Raw genomic sequence first — 18,412 nt, 5'->3', positions numbered from 1 at the left:
GCTGCATGTGAGAGGGGAAATGGGTGTGTGTGCCGAGTCCTTACCGTTTCTCTCTGATGTGCGCAGGAAGATCATGTCGGCAGGGACCCGCTGGTTCTGAGGAGAGACGGGAAAACAACATTATTAGATCAACCTCTCTCTCATTCCCTCGCTCACTTGCACAGACACACACTCAGATACACACCATTCCATTTACACAGGCATCACAAGCACATGAGTGTATATTTTTACACTGCAAGGACTCTTAAAGGCCACATCAGGTCTCAGAGATGCAGCACTGTGTGAGTTGCTTTGAGAGTCCAGAGGCTATCTCTCTCACAGATGCACTCTGAGTCCAGAGGCTATCTCTCTCACAGATGCACCCCTAAGATTACAATGAATCAAACACAGAGACACACTCATACACACATCTAACAGAGTTTCAAAACCATGAATCTCCTAAGTAGTTCTGTTTTAAAAGACTGAATATTTATAAATGTAGTCTTCCATTCACACGTAAACTAACATGGCTCAGGCTGTAACAAGACATGGGGGAGACTCTTCTCATATTTCATGCACCCACACCCCCACCAACTCAATCTCTTTACAATGAGCTGAGAGGCTGTCTGGCCCAAAAAGTGTGCAACAAAAGGATTTAGGCCCGATTACTAATGACCAAACACAAGCCTCAGACTGAGCCTTCTGCCACCCAACATGAGTGACCAAAGGCAGTTCTCAGTCTGGGGTCCCTTGACCACATGACGGCTAAACCCCGGCAACCAGAACCTCTCCCATCCCAAATCTAAAGTCATGGTTTATTTTGAAATGATAAACCTGGCCAATTTATTTTTAAATGTAAAATAAGAGGGGATTTAAAAACCACAGACAGAAACATACTAACCTTTTCAACAATGATAAGATCTCCAACCTGAATACCACTACTCTTTACCTTCACTGTGCCTGATAAACACAGAGAGAGAGAGACAGAGTGAAGTGAAGAGAGAAAAAGAGAGAGAGAGATGACAACTCTTCACTCCAGTTTGAATAGCCTGTGAACGCAAGACATGTTTGTTGCTGTGCTACCTGAAAAGATAACCACAGGTTAGTGGTAGTTTGTAACTGCTACTGATTAAAGACGATTATAATGTCTCACTGAAAGAATCAGTGGCAAGGGCAGAGAACGACAGCCATTCGGGAAGTTGACATTACAGTCCAGCTTAAATTCCTTTTTTCAGGAGCCAAAAGGACCAAATATAAAATGTATTGAAAAGAAGTGCCAAAATTTAATTATTTTAAGAAATAAACGGAAACCTGCAAATATGTTTGTGAGAGCTCTGTCATTGTCAAATAAAAGTGAACAGAATTTTGCCCCATTGGCCTATCGTATCTGTTGAGTGAGCAACAGACAGTTGCTTGATCTAATTTGGTAGTAGGAGGTTAGCAGCAATTGGGTTTGCATGCTGCAGGCTGCTCTTTATTCCCCCTACAATAATCTCCTGTGCAGTGGGTGACGGGACACAGGGAGGGTGGAATTCTCTCATTCCTCTGTGTATGAGCAGGCCACAACTGTTTGGAGGAGGTCAGTGACCTTTCACCTTTGTGGTGGTGCCTGGCTTTGTGCATATGTAAGACATTAACACACGTTAATATTGCCATGGACTACATTCAAAAGACTTTAAGAAAATACCATCTCTTTGTGCTGCTCTCCAAATCAAAATATGCCCCTCTAGTCATCATTGGAAATATGTGTTAATGCAACATAATTGTGTAAATCACTACTTGACTTTGTCTTCCTCCATAGGTGGAAAAGATTTAGACATTGATTATTTACTTTAAATATATCATTTACTGAAACAAACAAGACTTCAGTTTCTCTCGGTTGAGTTTTGGACGTGTTTTCACAAAGATGACCTTTGAGCTCCAATTCTCAAAGAAGGCCTGCCTTTCCATCCAATGCAGTTGGATTACAAAACAAAATCAGATTTTGGAGTTAAAAGCAGAGGGTTGGAAGATAATCAAGTAGTGTGGCTTGCTTTTAACCCTGTAGTATAGTTAAAGAACAATGTTTACAAGTAGCCTTTGATAGACTATAGCCACCAATTATGGCACAGACATTCCTGATTCGAAAGATCTGCAGCTCTGGTCTGGAGTCAAAGCAGCTTTATGACAGGAAATGTTTAGTCACAGACTCTGCTGTGAAAAGTAGAATAACAAGTTAAAGTCTGACGGAACTGCTACATTTTCCATTGGAGAGTAAAAAGCATTACACAACTGTCTATCTTGTTGGAATAAAGGTATACCTACCTAAGCCTCTAATGTTCTAAAACACAATTAGATCTCTGAATCTGACTTTCAGCAGTAAGTCAGCATGGGCAATTTAATGATAATAATTAATCTTAACATTAACCTGAATCAGGAATGAAAAAAAAAAAAACATTCTAAAATATGTGGACACATTACTTTCTATCATTGCTAATATTTTATATATTTATCCTCCAATAATGATAAACAATATTATCTGATAACATTTTATATTTTTGTGTCATATTATGATAATAATATAACATGACCCAGCCTTGGACTGTGTTTCCATCCAATATTACACAACTGCAAAGCAGGATTTAGAGATCAGGTGCCTTTAAATACCATACCGTTCCTAATAAAATGACAATCCCACAGAGAGAAGTTGTGCTTAAACTGTGAATGAAAGTGTGCTTTTGCAGTAAACTAACAAGGCTTTGTCCCCATGAAAACAAGATGTCACCTCTGGTGGAGAGCTTGCTGTAGATCTGTGAATTGACTTCTTTGTCCCTTAGAAAACACCGCATCTCTTCCACTGCCTCCCTCACGATGGTGATGATTAGCACGAAGCCCTGAAAGGCAAATACTGTGGTGAGAACTCCAGCAGCCACATGCATATGGCCTATCTGATATCTATAGGACATTTAGCCACATGTATATTGCCTATCTGATATCTACAGGACATTTGAATTTCTGACACCAAATGGTTCATAAATAATCATCTCCCTCTTTAATAATGACAACTTAAACATAAGACTCATCATATATCAGTGTGTGGTAAGATCCACTGGACTCTATATCAGTGTATGGTAAATATACGACTCTATATCAGTGTGTGTTAAGATCCACTGGACTCATTGGCAGAAGGTAACAAAGTAATCACCCAACTGCTGAACAGACCAAGGCAAGACAGGCAGGAACATGAATAATTAAACAGGTAAAATGCCTCTCAGAGAATCAGTGTCACCTCCATAGTTAGAGTACCTATTATTTCTGACACAGAGCAGAAGTAAACACACACACACACACACAAATATAAAAGCACATTTGTCACTCACCAATGGCACCCAGTAAGTGTACAGTGCCCCAAGTCTCAATTCATTGACAAACTGCGAGCAGGCCAGAAGCAGGAAGTACAGGTTGAAGAAGTACTTAAACTGATTGAATAGTACCTGTTGGCGCAACATGGAGGACACACATTAAGACAGGTTTAGGGATGATAATAAGGCATAAAGTTATAAATGAGTCATTATATTAAATACACATGCTTTGCTTTGCATACAGATGGTTATCAAATGATTTTATGGCAAAGTGTGAAAACTCCTGTTTCATCAAAGGAAAACAGCGTTTTTGCATTGTGACATGTTGTTCAGGCAGCAGGCAGCTAGCGGATGGTGAGGTGATGTTTGCTGTATGTGACAAAAAATGTTTTAGCTTAGAAACCGCGTAACATCGCTTTGAGCGCCTTTAAGGCATTTGTGGAGAAGAAGGATGGTTCGGGTGTTCTTTTACAGCTCACAGTAAGCTATTTTGTTGCTCTGATTGGTTAGGTCTATCCAATTGAGTGCAGAGGCATTTTCCCCCCTGTATCGGTTGAAACACGCCCCATAATCACGTCCTGATGGACCAATATCAGACTCAAATTCTGACTAGAATTGAGTATGACGACGTCAGGCTACTGTTAGCCAGTATCTGCCAGTAAGGAAAATGTTCGCATAAGGCTAAAACCACATCACATCACAATTGCAGCAGAAGTACAGTCTTCAAATGCATTTTCCATTCTGCATGTACACTACTCAAACATCCTATTACTACCAGTATTCCAAGAGTAAACCACATATAGTTCACTACTAATCCTGCTTTTGATTCTGGCACCTCACTCAGTGTGAAATATAGCTCTAAACTGCAAACCATAGTAAACAGAGGTGTATATCATTGTGACAAGCTCTGTAAACTAAACCTTTTGAAGACTTTAAGAAATTGCACAGTTCCAGGTGCCTCAGAGCTAACAATGTCTTGTTAGATGTAGCAGCAGCTTCAGTCCGCATGATTAAATTACCTAATGCTATATGCCTCCTCTCACCTCACATTCTATTTGTCTTTCCAAACCTTTCAAATTCCCTCCATTTTATTCCAGACGTTCTCTCTCACTATGACATACATGTGAAGTACATAGTCTGTTACTGAATTGATGCTTTTTAAAAATCCCTCTCTCAAGCTCTGCAACATTCTAAATGTAAGTCATACAAAATACAGGCCTACATCTCCTTTTCATTTAGACATCCATGCATATGTTTTGGTTTGACTATGAATGGGAAAACTTTCCAACATGGACTAATGTCTATATGGTAGTATATTCAGCATGTTGTCTTTTCAAATCGTAGTTCTGACAATATACTTCCAGTAAAACTCTCTAGGATTTTGGTGATGAATTAAAAAGGGTAATTAAGAAATTCATTGTGCTTCCATGGCATAATCTAGATTGGAGTACACTAAAAGGGTGTCTCCCAAATCCTTTCTGTTTAATCCAGTTCATAAAACGGTTTGTTTGATATTTGAGGTCCTAACACCCGTTTTGTAACTAGTGTTTTAACAGTTTCCTCTGCCACCCAGGGTGAGGTATTTACAACCTCTACAGCTAGTGTCCACAGACACAGCTGGCCACTCCTGCTACAGTTCTCTCAGGCACCGCTGTCCACCGCAGCAGAGTCCAGCACAAGACACTATTCTACTCATTTTATGAAAGAGAGGGACGGGGAGGGAGACAGAAAGAGAGCTAGGGCAGGCCCACCCTGTTTAACTACCCATCATACACCACTCTGGATTCTGCAAAGTGCTGCTGTGATAGGATATTCTATTTCAGCACAGATTACGTACACAAGAGATTTGAACATTCAAATTACATGACTTTCACATGTGATTTAAAATGATATGACTTTGCATTGCAAATTGTTTCTGTTTGCATGTTAAGGCATGATTTGCTGAAAAAGGCCATGCCTAAGAAAAGTTTGTAAGTAACAGCATCAACAAAACTTCTACAAAAAGGAAATGAAACTACTGCTGATGCATGCTAATGCATATCTGATATATAGCACCCTCTACAAATATTAAGCTGAAACATTCCACACAGAGTAAGGAACCATGAAAACATTAAAAATGACCACAAATCAAACATGAAAGATTTGGCAAAAAATTAATTTTCATTCAATTTGTCATTTAGTTCACCTACTACTTTTCTTTCAAAAATGGGCTTCTTCACTGGGTGACACATAAATATGCTATGGTAGCACTGTGGCAAGAGTGTGATCCACGTGACATACACTTGAGAAAAGAATGCGTGACCGTCATGACTGTCAATGTGAAATGTTTCAGAAAGTGTTGCATGAATCATTACTTGAATATTCATGCAAAGCATACATACATGCATGCATGTCGGTGTATGATTTAAAGGCAACGGGCCTTAACTGTCACCAGTATAACTTGGTGACAGTTAAGGCCCGTTGCCTTTAAAGAGAGCTTCACTTGTAGCACTTACTCCAGGAAGGAAGGTGAAGAAGTTGTATTTTTGGTTGTTGATCACATTCCTGGGATAACGTTGCTCCCTCTTCTCGGGATGCCCCAACCACACTGTTCGTGGCCGGAAGTCACCCATGCCACAACATCTTGACCAAGGGCAGCATCTGCAACACACACACACACACACACACCATCTCAACTTAAGACACTGCGCCATAATGACGTTGTCTAAAAACAACATTCAGGAGAAGCCCTTTAGCATGACTGCCAGCTGTCACTCATCCTACTTTCACCTTTCACATTCTAGGAGATGTAAAGCTATCTCACCTCTCCTTGTGTCACGTGTTTGGGTGTAGCTTTCTCCTCCATTTCACTAGTTGTTCTAAAACTCAGACTACTACTTATCCAGTTGTGTCAGCAGACATCACTTACACAATCTCCACTATAGGCATCCCAGGACCACGGCCAGCTACCAAGCCAAACATGTATATTATCAACATTCTACATCATCCCATGGACAATAACTAACTAGTGAAATGTTATATAAACACTGAGAAAGCTACTTTGCTTTGTTTTCCTGCGTACTGGACAGATAGAACAATGGAGGGGTGAGGTAAGTGGAAGCAACCTACATATTTCAGTCAATATTGACTCTTCTGATGGCCCACAGTGCGTCCACCTTTCACAAACAGCATTACAGCTCATGAGGTAAGGCAATAAATGCCTTAAAGCATGCACCCTGAATAGACTTTGCAACTGTATCCACACTGCCTACAGCATGACATCTTGCTTTATCAGGGAAAATTAGTTTGTATCAACTTTGTGGATGTATTATTATTATTATTTATTATTATGATTATTATGATTATTATTATTATTATGACGTATTCTGTCAGATATAGGCTAACAACCTTCTGATTGTTTTTTTTTCAGGGTGTGGGGGCCTCTGTAGAACAATGACCACCAATTTATAGATGGTAAAGCCTACAGATTGAAGGAAGCTTATCAAAAGGAAAGCGTACCATTTTGTGCTGCCTGAACTGTGGGCCTGTATAGGCCTGAGAGACTTGAACTCTGTTCACACGCCCTGTTTGAGGGCTGGTTGCATTTCAGTGCTATCATCGGAAACAGGATTAGCTCATTCAATGAATTTGAGGGCGAGACTCAGATTTATGCCATTCAGGAACAACCAGGTGTAGGCAGGCAGCTAAAAAAGATACTGGACCGTGGGCAGAATCCCTCAACCATACAATGGCCATACAATTGTCCGTCCATTTCTGTAACAATTTAATGTAAACGTGTACAGTGACTAATGTAAGTAGGCCCACAGCGCAGTCTCGCTCTTCGGCATTCTACTCAAAGCCCTATTCCCTGTACTGGTGCCATTAAGATTTAAGAGTCCGATATAAAATACCACAAAATGACACAAAGACTGTGGTCAGGACACCAGAAACCAGTGCCTAATCTCAGATGAGGTAACTATGTTGGTGAATTTCCCTAACGCAAGCATTAACCAAATTGACAACAGCGCCACAGAAAAATTCACCTGCACCTATAAAGACCCGGAACAAGGATACCCAGCTTTGCGCAAATTTAAACTGTAGTCTATTCTATATATATCAATACTTTTATCTAGATTTTTGCTGTTTCTCTAGCCAACCCAATGCCCTCCGTCAAAAGCCTACCGAGAATATAGGCTATAGAGCCAAAACACATAGTAGATAGGCGACATTATCTGATGGTTGGTCTCCTTTGCTAACCAAGACCCGAAGTATTTCAGGAAACACACGAATGCTCACTTGTTATAATAGGCTTATTATAATCATTAATGTTTTAATTTACTCCCCGACTGCGCTCTTACCCATTTCTGTGTTTATTGTCGTGCCGTTTTTTGTGTCTCACGGGCTGTAGCGGTATATTGTCCGTCATTGCTGCCGCTTGTGTTGACAGTAGCAGCCAGTCTCTCTGAACTAGCTGGGCGGAGGCTAACTGTCAAGGAGCTTGCGCCAGACTGGTCGGCCTCTCCTATACTATGCCCGTCACTGTCGGTGCTTGACGACCACTGTTAGGGTGCGTCCGGTTAGGTCCACCTTAAAATATTTAAAGAAACCCATTTCATGTACAGCGTTATAGGAACATCAATAGACAAGTATTTTTGCGTTGTTTTTATGGAGAAGCCAGTAGCCTACATACGCACTACCACTAGGCTTAGGCTGTAGTCTCAATTGAAATCGTGTGATACATTTGATACGAGCCAAAGTCACAGGCGCTCATCAGTGGAGAGTGACTGACATGCAAACCAAGTCAAAGTAGCCGAGGTCAGTCTGGTCTTACAAAAATATGGTTATCCACATGCAAAGATGGTGATTTGAGAACAGGGGACATAAGACATAACATTTCAGTGGGGAGCTACTACACCAACAAGAGGTCTTGGCCACAGTGTGGTCCAGTTTAGGGTAAAATGCAAAGCTAGTGATTTATTTTTTATTTATAAATTATAAGAGGCTACTCCTGTATTGTTCTGGGTTTCCTGTTGCCATCTAGTACCCATTAAAATGCATATCCTCATCTGCTTGAGGAAAAGATTCATTCTAGATTTGATACTTTCACTCAGGGCAGTGTGGATCTAGCATTGACCAATGTGTAAAATGGATTTGCAGTAGCAATACAATTTTGTTTTGCAAAAGGATTAAAAAGAAATAAGAACCAAATTCACCCCATATTTTTATTTTGAAAAATAGAGTGGATGAATGGTAAACAAAAAGCACAAATTTACAAAAGGTCTACACTGTAAACAAGCCTAAAACTGACTCACCATTTATGAATCGTAATACAAGACCCCTTTAACCCAGTTCTGACAATTTTGTAACATTTTGTAACATGAAAAAGGCACAACTTGGTAATGCATATACATATTTAAATCAGAAAGGAACAGCAAGAGTCTTGGTCTATTCTGAGCAAGAGATGTGCAAAGTGTCCCACAATACATTCATACTTTAAAACAGCACAGAAACGGGAATACATCAGCAGTTGTGGGGCAAAGAGATGTAAGCATAGAATTACTTACAATGCAAAGAAGCAGACTATGCAGAGTTGTCCAGACTTTAACAGTGAGAACACAGTAAAAACAATAAGAAAAATATGAGGTAGAGGGGTTGCCAAACAGGCCACTGCTTCATGGACTGGAATGAACACACACACACACACACACGCGCACACACACACACACACACACCACACACACACTTAATTTCCCATAGGCCAAGATGGTGAGAATTACTTCTGTGTGTAATCCCAAAAATAAGAAAAGGGTTTGGGATTAATAAGGGACCAGCACTTAGTTAATAGGACGAAGCATGAGCAAATCTTTCCAGGTTTTAAATGGCAAGGCATTACATCCAGTATTGAACACCTAATCTCCAGTGCGTACAGGGTGGCGGGTGGAAAATGACAACTGGTAAACGTCAGTATGAGATCAAATTTTGATATGAAATATCCTAAATGTTTACATTTCCAATTTTGTAAAAAAATAAAATAAAAAAAGGGAGATAAAGTGCAGCAGATGAGTATATTCACCATCAAATAGGCTACATATTCAGATCTACTGAGGAGCTGCAAACCCATTTTCATCCACCAATCTAAATAAGGGGGGAACCAATATATTATGAGAGGAAAGAGTAAAAAAATGAATCCAGTTACTGAAAGATACACAGTAAATAGTAAAAGGTTTGCAAAAACAATGATACTCTAATGCTACATGCAAAAATATAGAACATTTTGGTCACACACATATAGACATCAAATAGAACCTTCATTACAATCTTGTGGTGCTTAAAAAAAAATAAATCAAAAAGAGCAAGCAAAAACAATGACCATATTCAAACTAGGCACTTGGCAAATTAATTTTTGGTTTCAAAAGCAGATGATGAACTTGCAACACAAACCATGCAAATAATTTAATATAGAAAAAAAGATTTCCCCGTCAATGTCCACACAGCATCTCACTAGCAACAGTCAACAATGGAAAAGTAACTACACATGTTAAGATCCTCTTTATGACATGATTGAAGGTGCCCTGGCATAGGCACCCAAAGGTAACCTTCCAAGAATTCACTAATGGGTATCTAGCTGGTTTAAATTCACCATTGGCACATAAAAGTGGTCTTGAGAAACTAGTTGATCTTTGTGAGAACTCAAATCCTTCACTTTACGATGTCATGCCTTAGAGGTAACATTTTCAAGTATGACTTACATTCAACTTCTAGAAACAAGACTGACTTACCAAAAATACAAAAATACCCGCATATATTAGAGAACAAGAACAGCAAATACAACTAAAGAAGTTATATCAACTTCTACAAGTAACACTAAGATGTTGAATGGGTAGACAGTTCAAAAGCCAAGTAAGGAGGAGAACATGCAATCTTCAAGTTATGGAGGGAGACAAGAAAACGGTACCAGATACCCCTGAATGTTCTAGAAACTGAGGATTCACCATAACTGCCAAATACAGAAAACAGTAATAAGTCAAAACCAAAAATGTTTTGCTATGTTGGCATAATGCTCAATATCAGGGAAGTCATGGTGGTCCTTAAATTAATTCACAGTAATCTTGCCTTCCTCCATGAAATGCGGGAACTGGGATTTTGACATCGACTCCGAGCCATTCTTCTCCATCTCAGCCACCGCAGCAGACAAACCCGTTTGTGACCCATCCATGTTCATCATCGCCCCTGTGGAGGCCACCAGTGAACCCCCAGCAAGAGTGCCTGGAAGAGGGATCCCACCATTCTGGATAACCGAGATCTCGTTGGTCTTCATGGTGAGGCCGTTGGTAAAGGCAGCAGCATACTTGTTCCACACGGAGGGATCAAAATTCATGGGTGGGTGCCCCAGATCCTTCGGTGGCGGAATCATGTCGGGTAACATCTTGGCCTCAGAACCCATAGCTATGAGTGCCATAGGATTGTCCAATGACAGCCGTTGCCCTCTTCTTGCAGAGTTATTCCACATATGAGTACCAACATGTACCTGCAACACATGGGTGATGGCAGCTGCATTAGAAGTCAGATTTACAGAAACAAAAAGGCAATCCATCTCCATCATCATAAAGAATTATTCATTAGTGCATGAAATCTACTAAAAAGGTGATTAAGCATCTATTCCCACCTTTCCAATATACCTTCACCCAAACACATGTGTACATGTTGCATTGATTAGGACCCATAACGGATACTACTTATCTTATAATAGACCCTTTCAACAATAAAAACAAAAACAATGCTTGAACGTTCTATTTGGGTCCCAATCTACTTCCTCTGCATTAAGATAACATATGGAATGTTAAAACGGAAGCCTTGTGGGGCCAACTATGATGCTGATAATGGAACTCTTGAAAGGGTCTATTGATTGTGGACAGAATGTGAAAACCCCATTTTCCCCAGGTCACCCGATCTGTACTCGGTATGACTATGGCCTGTACATATCGTCTGGTCATTTACCTTCAGATTGCCTTTGGTTGTGAAGGCCCTGCCACAGATGGTACAGGCAAAAGGTTTTTCTCCAGTGTGTGTGCGCTCATGGATCTGAAGAGCACTGGCTGAGGAGAAGTTCTTCCCACAGCTGTTGCACAGGTGCAGCTTGGTGGACCGGCGAGGGGCACTGGAGGCTGAGGGCTGACCGCCGGTGCCCTGAAACAGATCATGAGCGCCCATAGAGGTCTCTGGGGGGATCTGCATCTCCAGCTTCACCAGACTAGGAGGAACCCTCATGTAGGGCATGTTGTTTGGGGCTAGAGCAAAAGACAGAAAGGATTTGTGATGAAAGATTCTTTCTAAACTTTCTAAATGTGTAACTTGCCACATGCAACAACGTGACCTCTTTTTCCACAAATCATAGCATAATGACTGTGTGTAATGTTATGCATCAAGTACACACGCACACAAAGATGGTCCTAACCTAATACATATTGATCACCAATTCAAATGTCTAGCACTCACCAAATTCTCCATTTGAATAGGGCAAACCCGGCTCTTCTTTAATCTGTTTGGGGACGAAGCTGGACGAGGTCAGGTCCAGTGCACCATCACTGGAGTCCTGCTGCCCACCATCGGAGTCGGGTTTGGCCGTTGCATCCACAGAGGCACACTCTGGGGACTTCGACTGGCTACTTCCTGGATGACTGGCCACTGGTGACGAGGAATGGAAGGAGACTGAGTCGGAGACGGCTGGACTGCGCCCGTTCTTATAATCTTGCTCGGCGTGGGGAGTGTTGGTGGACGGCGAGTCCTTGAAGCCGCCGTCACTGTCCGATGCTGTGCTGCTCTGCCGCTGCAGATTCAACGCTGCGGTCAGACTTTTCATGTGGTTCTCCAAAGCCGTGATGCCTGTAAACATCTGTGAAGGTCCATGCAGCGTCGGAGTCTCGTCTCTCGAGGCATCAGAAGGGCCATGGTGGACGAGGGGTTCTGATGACATATTGACAGCTTTTTCTTGGGGCTCCATTTCAGAGTCATGCTCCTCAAGACTGTCTTGGAGGTTGTTGGTCATTCCATCGATGAGAGACTTGTCTTCAGTCAGGCTGGAGTCCATGGACTCGGGTCCATCAAACTGTGTCTCAGGCACAGGAGTGTTGGGGATCTGACCCCCCATATGCATGCGGATGTGTTGCTGCAGGACCACAGCATTGGTAAACTTCTTCTGACAGATGGGGCAAGAATGCTGCATCTTCAGTGGCGTGTTGGAGCGATGCACACCATAATGAGCCTTTAGATTACCTTTGGTGGAGAAGGCCCGACCACAGATCTTGCACTTGTATGGGCGCTCTCCGGTGTGTGTGCGGTAGTGCATCTTCAGTGAGCTCTGGCAGCTCAGGATGCGGTGGCAGATCACACACTCGTTTGGGTCATTGGTCCTCTTCTCCAACCCATCCACCATCTGCTGAAGCTTTGTTGTGCCAAGTCCGTCACCACTGGCCACTTTGCTGTTCATATGCTGCAGTCCGACCAGTGTCTCTGTAGACTCTGGAGTCTGTTCCATGCCCATCTCTTGTTGAAACATGCTGGAGTGGATGGAGGTGCCATCACTACCAGAGGACGATGGCCTTTGTGAGTATGGGTCAGCACTCAAGTCAAAGGGTTTGTACCCTTGTAGCACAGACGAAGGGAAGCCTGACGCAGACATGCCTAAAACTGGTTTAACATCTACAAAGTTAGACTCCTCTATCGGCAACGACATGCCATATGGAATGCCACTGCTTGTAGGAATGTTGTCCAGATGTTCTGGAACAGGGTGGGGGTTCATCTTGATGTGTGGGTACTTGTCCTTGTGCCTCTGGAAGTGCACCTTCAGGTTTCCTTTGGTAGTAAACCGGTTGCCACAGATGTTGCACTTGAAGGGCCTTTCCCCCGTATGTGAGCGCAGGTGAATCTGTAGTGCACTGTCATTGCCAAATACCTTCCCACAGTACTTACATTTGTGTTTAAACGCATGGTCTCCAGACCCATTTTTCACCTCGGACGGCAGACCTGTAGTCTTGCTGCTCCCTTTTTTGGAGGAGTCGAGTCCTGTTGCTGCGAGCGCACTAAACGGGCTAGAGAAGGCCAGAGCTCCTGGAGACTGAGGCAGAAGGTTGGGCAGCCGGCTGGCCAGGTCTGGGAGGCCCTTCAGGAGGTCAGTTTTGGTGGTCATCGAGCCCAGGCCTGTGGCAAGAGAAGTGGGCCCGTTGGTCTGAGGTAGTTTACCCTGCTTCAAAGTCTCCAACGAAAGGCTCTGAGAACCGGTGCGTTTGCCGATGAGTGCTGCAGCTGCAGAGAGCTGCTGGGAAAGGTGAGCTCCCAGGGCCTTCAGTGGGTCGAGGGTGGCGCCTACCACACAGCTCAGGCCTTGAGGAGTCATCATGGCCACCTGGATCCGAATCTGCTCAGTCAGCTGGATCTGCTGGAGCTGCTGCTGCTGGAGACTCACCAGCTGCTCCAGGATCATGGGAATAGCATGGGCCACAGGAGTGGCCACATCCTGTGATGGAGGAGACTTGCAGCTAGAGAGGGATGATGAGTTAGTGGATGATGAATGCTGAGTTACGGCAACTTTGGTCGCTGGCATGGATTCTAAAGTGACATTGTTCGAGTCCTGGTGTTTCGATGACGAGGGGTGGCCAACGTCAGCGCTTGACATCTCGGCTTGTGTTTGAATCAAAAACTCTTCACCAGTACTTTGTTTTGCCAGCTGCTCATCTTCCATTTCCTCCTCACCCACGGTGGATTGAGGGTCAGCCGACTCCTCATGGCTGTGGCCATTCTGGAAGTCATTCGATGAGTCGTGGGAGAACTCTGGAAGGACGTCTTCCCTTCCTCCGTCCTTCATGATGACCACCTCTTGGCTCTTAGTGCAACTCTGTTGATGTTCAATCAACTCTCGCTCATCAAAGAACTCAGCGCAGCACTTGTTACAGACCCTCGTCTCTTCCATGCGACATCGCTTCACCTCAGTCCCCTCCTCCTCTCCTGGCCCATCCTGCAAAGCCCCTGTGATGGACAAAAACAAGTCATTTCCCATTCAACATTTTGAAATGTCTAAAATTCCATGTCTACACAGCTTTATAGACATCCACATACTTGAATTAACTAAATAATAGTTTAGAATTTGCAATAGCTACAAGGACATATTTTCTACAGTCATTTGAAAAACTAATTTCTATACATGCATCATGCACATTGCACAACGTTGACCCCTTTATTAATAACCAAATACTGCCAGCAGGGGGCCCCTTGGGTAAATGACATCAGTCTCTGAGAGCCTTTGTAGCATCCTACCCTATTGCAATATTAACAAAGTTACTGAAGCTTTAGTGAACGAGACAAAATAGGCAAAATGGATCAGAAGAGTTTAGATGGATACATTCATGATTTAAATCGAATTTGTATTTTTTTTTTTAGCAATTTACTACAAGGAATAAAAATCACACGTTTAGCGTTCATGATACATAGGTTTTACGCATCAATTAATAGCATACAAATGTTAACTTTTGATTATATTACGCAAATTAAAACACCAGAGGAAAATACAATTAGCCTATTCGTGTCTGCTCCAGACTGGAATTATTTGGGTCCATTCCGAAACCACCTTTTTAATTTATTATGTTACGCCTATGTTGTAAAGCTTTATAATGCTAGGGCGAATGTGATAACTGGATACTGGGCAACTGGTTTAGTGAGGGAAAAGCCCAATGAATCAGTTTTGTCTGTCCTAAAAGTGCAAGGGATCGAAACGACTGCGCTATTTAGACTGTGCAATGGACAGTCAAATAAAAAAGTAGCTTAAAACAAAGCATATTTTCCTGACATATTTAAATAGTTTGTTCTATAATACACGAGAAGCACAACTCCGTTGTGGGCATCCAAAATGAATATTGCTAATTTGGAAGAGTAAAGTGGCATCCACATGGTGGCGCAACGTGACGAAAGGAAAGTTTCCTTTTCCCTTTCAACAATAAAAACGGTTGATTCATGGAGAGAAAATAATGATCGGTGGCCTACCATCTATGCTATCTACATCTGGTGGCAAGAATATCGTCTCTAATCATTTAATGTTTAAGGTGTGAATGAACACATTAGCTTACCTATGAAGGTGTTACAATACCAGACTACAGTTAAACCAATCGACCCCCGCCCCCTACCCCGAAACTGCACCCCCACCCTGCTCCATGTGCACGGTCACAAGCAGTCACGGATTTAACTATAGGGATTTATTGCTCGCCCCCGAAACGTATTCCATGCTGACCTGACGAACACCTTTGTTTGAGAATCGGCATCCAACACACCACGAACATTCAAAAAACGGCACGATATATGTCCAGATCCACCACGAATCACATTCAGAGATGATAATCACCTACAGTAATTCGCGAGCGTCACAGAAAACAATGTAGTCCTCTGTTGGTTAAAACTTTACAGTGGGCACTGCAGTCTACTTAAGCGACACGCAGACTAAACCAATAAGTTATATGAAAAACGTCGACCAAGTTGATCATTCAGTACTGAACTACTGCCAAATATTAACAACGGGCTACATTGCCAAACATTAACAACGAGCATCAATTCATTGAAAGGTAGGCCTACTATTTGCAACACCTGATAATAATCAGCCATACAGGTAGACGGCAACACACATTTGCAAAACACCAGTTTTAGGAGGCAAGTAGCTACTCACGTAAAGCAACGTCCTTGTTTGCAATTAAACTACACATACATTCATAATTGTTCAAGTTTGAAAGGAGAGTTAAAGCAACACGTTATTGAGACTTAAAGTGATAGAGCGATTAACTTTACTAGTTCACATTACAAGTCATTATTCATATTCTTCTAAAACGCATGGTTAATGCCAAGGGTCATGTCTCCGGTCAAAGTGCGGCGATTGAGTAGGCTTAACTACTCAACCTTACTAAACTGCCTAAAAAGTTTTCATAAATTAACGTATCTATATTTAATTGATACATTTGTTTCACATCCAACGGTAAGTTGGTAGGACTACTCACCATTTTCAACCGAACCGGGCTCTTCGGAATTGATGTGCTGTGGCTTGGATTGCTTGCGCCTCGACATGGTCCAACCATCGGGAGCAAATACTAACACTATTTACTCCTCGCCTTTACAAATTCTTCCCCTCAATTCTTTGCCCTCAAGTAGAAATGCGCATGTCAAAGTAATTATTATTATCAATAATGCAATGCGATTTATCATGGTCTTCTGACAGCTGATTGGCTCTGGTCCAAGTGCTTACACATTATTCAAATGCGCTCCATTGATGAGAAAAGCAGGGAGAGCGAAGGGGGAGGGAGATGCTAGATCGGGCAGCGAGAGGGAGGGAGAAAGAAAGAAGGGGAGGGAGAGTTCAGAGAGAGGAAGGAGGAGAGACGCACAAGTAGATAGATTCGAGTCTTACATAACACTAAAATAAACCATAATCAGGCTGCTAAATATGGGTCAAAATACTTTGACTGATGGGTGAATATGAAACTGGACTATTTTACTGTTCCGAAAACTTGGTCTATTTTATTTAAAAAATGTAGCCTATGTTTGTAAGTAACGTAGTCTAGAAAGAAACCAGTTGCACATGTCTTTTTGTTAGCTGGTATTGAGTTCAAGTTAAACTAATTGCCTTCTAATCTCCTTCGAATCATTACATGAGAAAAATCGAAAGCTCCTGACGCATTTTGTTTTGGTATTTCAGGAAAGAATTACTGACAAGAAAATACGTTTGGCATTTCTCATGAAGGTATTATGTAGGTAAATATTTATTCGATATTCTAATGTTGCTGAATAGCTGTGAAGCAATGGAGACAATCAAGGCAACACAAAAGGACTTCCTTTGGAAAACAGAATGGGCATGCAGTAGGCTATTATGATATGCATGAGCCAAGACGGATAATATACACAGTGCCAGGTGTAGGCTACCAATGAGCAGGTTTTTGTTATAATCACTTGCTTTATGCAAATCCATTCAAAATGATGATCCATAACTTGCCGCTATCATCAGGGTTGAGGTATTCAGTTTGGGAATGAAAGTATGGCCTCAGTACAACCATACATGGTGCTTCAATACAGTAATTGTCCACTGTTCGTAGTGCACTAGTGTACTTCAAAACCTCCACATACAAATAAATGCCAAGTCAAAAAACACTCCTAAGATGATTCCATGAAAAAGTGTCTGCTAAATGTAATGTAAAAGGTGAAAATGTTTTGCCATACATGATTTGCATAATCTGGTTCTGGCTGGGTTGACCCATTGTTGGCTCGTTTTTTTACACATGCTAATAGGAACCAAGTACAAATCAGCATTCAGGTGCCTCCAGGTGCTCCACTTTGGAATTTCCACTCTGACCACTCATGTCGCCTTGACCACAAGACCCCATTCTCAGATGTACATTTGCTTATAGTTTTGACTTGCCCATGGGGTCTTTGAGTTTACGGTTGATTCAGGTTAACTGAAGTAATTAGGTTAGTTAAGCACCTAGTAGGTTGCATCCTCACACTTTGATGATTGTGTTTCTACTGGCTTTACTATAACTAATGTGACCCCTCTCCTCTTCAGTGTGCAGTAATAGAGCAATCAATTGTGAGTTGAATTTGCCTCTAATGTAAATTTGCCTCTAAAATTTCAGGACATTAATGGTGCTTGTGGTGGTCAGGCCTGGTGTGGTGAATTTCACACCCTGAACTCTGAATGTCAGAGAATTTTAATCCTTTGCACCACCCCCCCCCGAGCCTCGAGAGTGAGAAAGAATTTATTGCTTCCCTCAAAAGAAGATAGACCAACCTCCAATACTGCTACACCCCCAGGCTCTACAACACTTGCCTAATTCTCAAACAGAGGAGATTGATGGGGCTAAAAGTAATGGAGGGCCTTTGTCACACACTCCAAAAAAGTAAGCTGTTTACAATACCCGCCCATCCCCTGCACAAAGTCATTTTTTCTGGCAGCCATTTTGTGCAGTGAGATAAAGCCTTCAAGGTGAAAGTGTAGTAACGGATGTTGGGTGTTATAGATTGATGACTCCTGCAAAAGACTGGATTCACCACTGCTATGTGATGTCCATGCACAGTTTAGTCGACTGCCA

The 18,412-nt window shown here is 42.1% G+C and overlaps 2 protein-coding genes across 3 annotated transcripts in view; both read right to left on the bottom strand.

Moving 5' to 3' along the window:
- LOC121713848 (probable phospholipid-transporting ATPase IIA) overlaps positions 1 to 7,914 on the bottom strand; it is a 43,106-nt gene extending 35,192 nt beyond the window's left edge. Inside the window, exons 1-6 of one of the 2 annotated variants that reach the window (XM_042098857.1) lie at positions 7,658 to 7,914; positions 5,816 to 5,960; positions 3,339 to 3,452; positions 2,744 to 2,852; positions 881 to 939; positions 45 to 96 (exon numbers count right to left, since the gene is read on the bottom strand). In XM_042098857.1, the coding sequence (XP_041954791.1) occupies positions 45 to 96; positions 881 to 939; positions 2,744 to 2,852; positions 3,339 to 3,452; positions 5,816 to 5,960; positions 7,658 to 7,725 (547 nt within the window). In that variant the 5' untranslated portion in view covers positions 7,726 to 7,914. The remainder of the gene's footprint in view (positions 1 to 44; positions 97 to 880; positions 940 to 2,743; positions 2,853 to 3,338; positions 3,453 to 5,815; positions 5,961 to 7,657) is intronic. The other variant, XM_042098858.1, reaches the window with a different exon arrangement.
- A 588-nt stretch (positions 7,915 to 8,502) lies between these two features.
- Positions 8,503 to 16,484, bottom strand: sall4 (spalt-like transcription factor 4). The gene is made up of 4 exons (XM_042098856.1): positions 16,331 to 16,484; positions 11,796 to 14,321; positions 11,298 to 11,587; positions 8,503 to 10,827 (listed from the first exon to the last, which is right to left on the bottom strand). Exons 1-4 carry the CDS (start codon positions 16,395 to 16,397, stop codon positions 10,393 to 10,395), a joined length of 3,318 nt encoding a protein of 1,105 aa, XP_041954790.1. The 5' UTR covers positions 16,398 to 16,484; the 3' UTR covers positions 8,503 to 10,392.
- Positions 16,485 to 18,412: the final 1,928 nt, after the last annotated feature.

This window comes from Alosa sapidissima, chromosome 7 (assembly GCF_018492685.1).
Source record: "Alosa sapidissima isolate fAloSap1 chromosome 7, fAloSap1.pri, whole genome shotgun sequence".
Lineage (NCBI taxonomy): Eukaryota > Metazoa > Chordata > Actinopteri > Clupeiformes > Clupeidae > Alosa > Alosa sapidissima.
The sequence above is the reverse complement of the archived record's forward strand: the minus strand, read 5'-3'. Positions and strand labels throughout refer to the sequence as shown.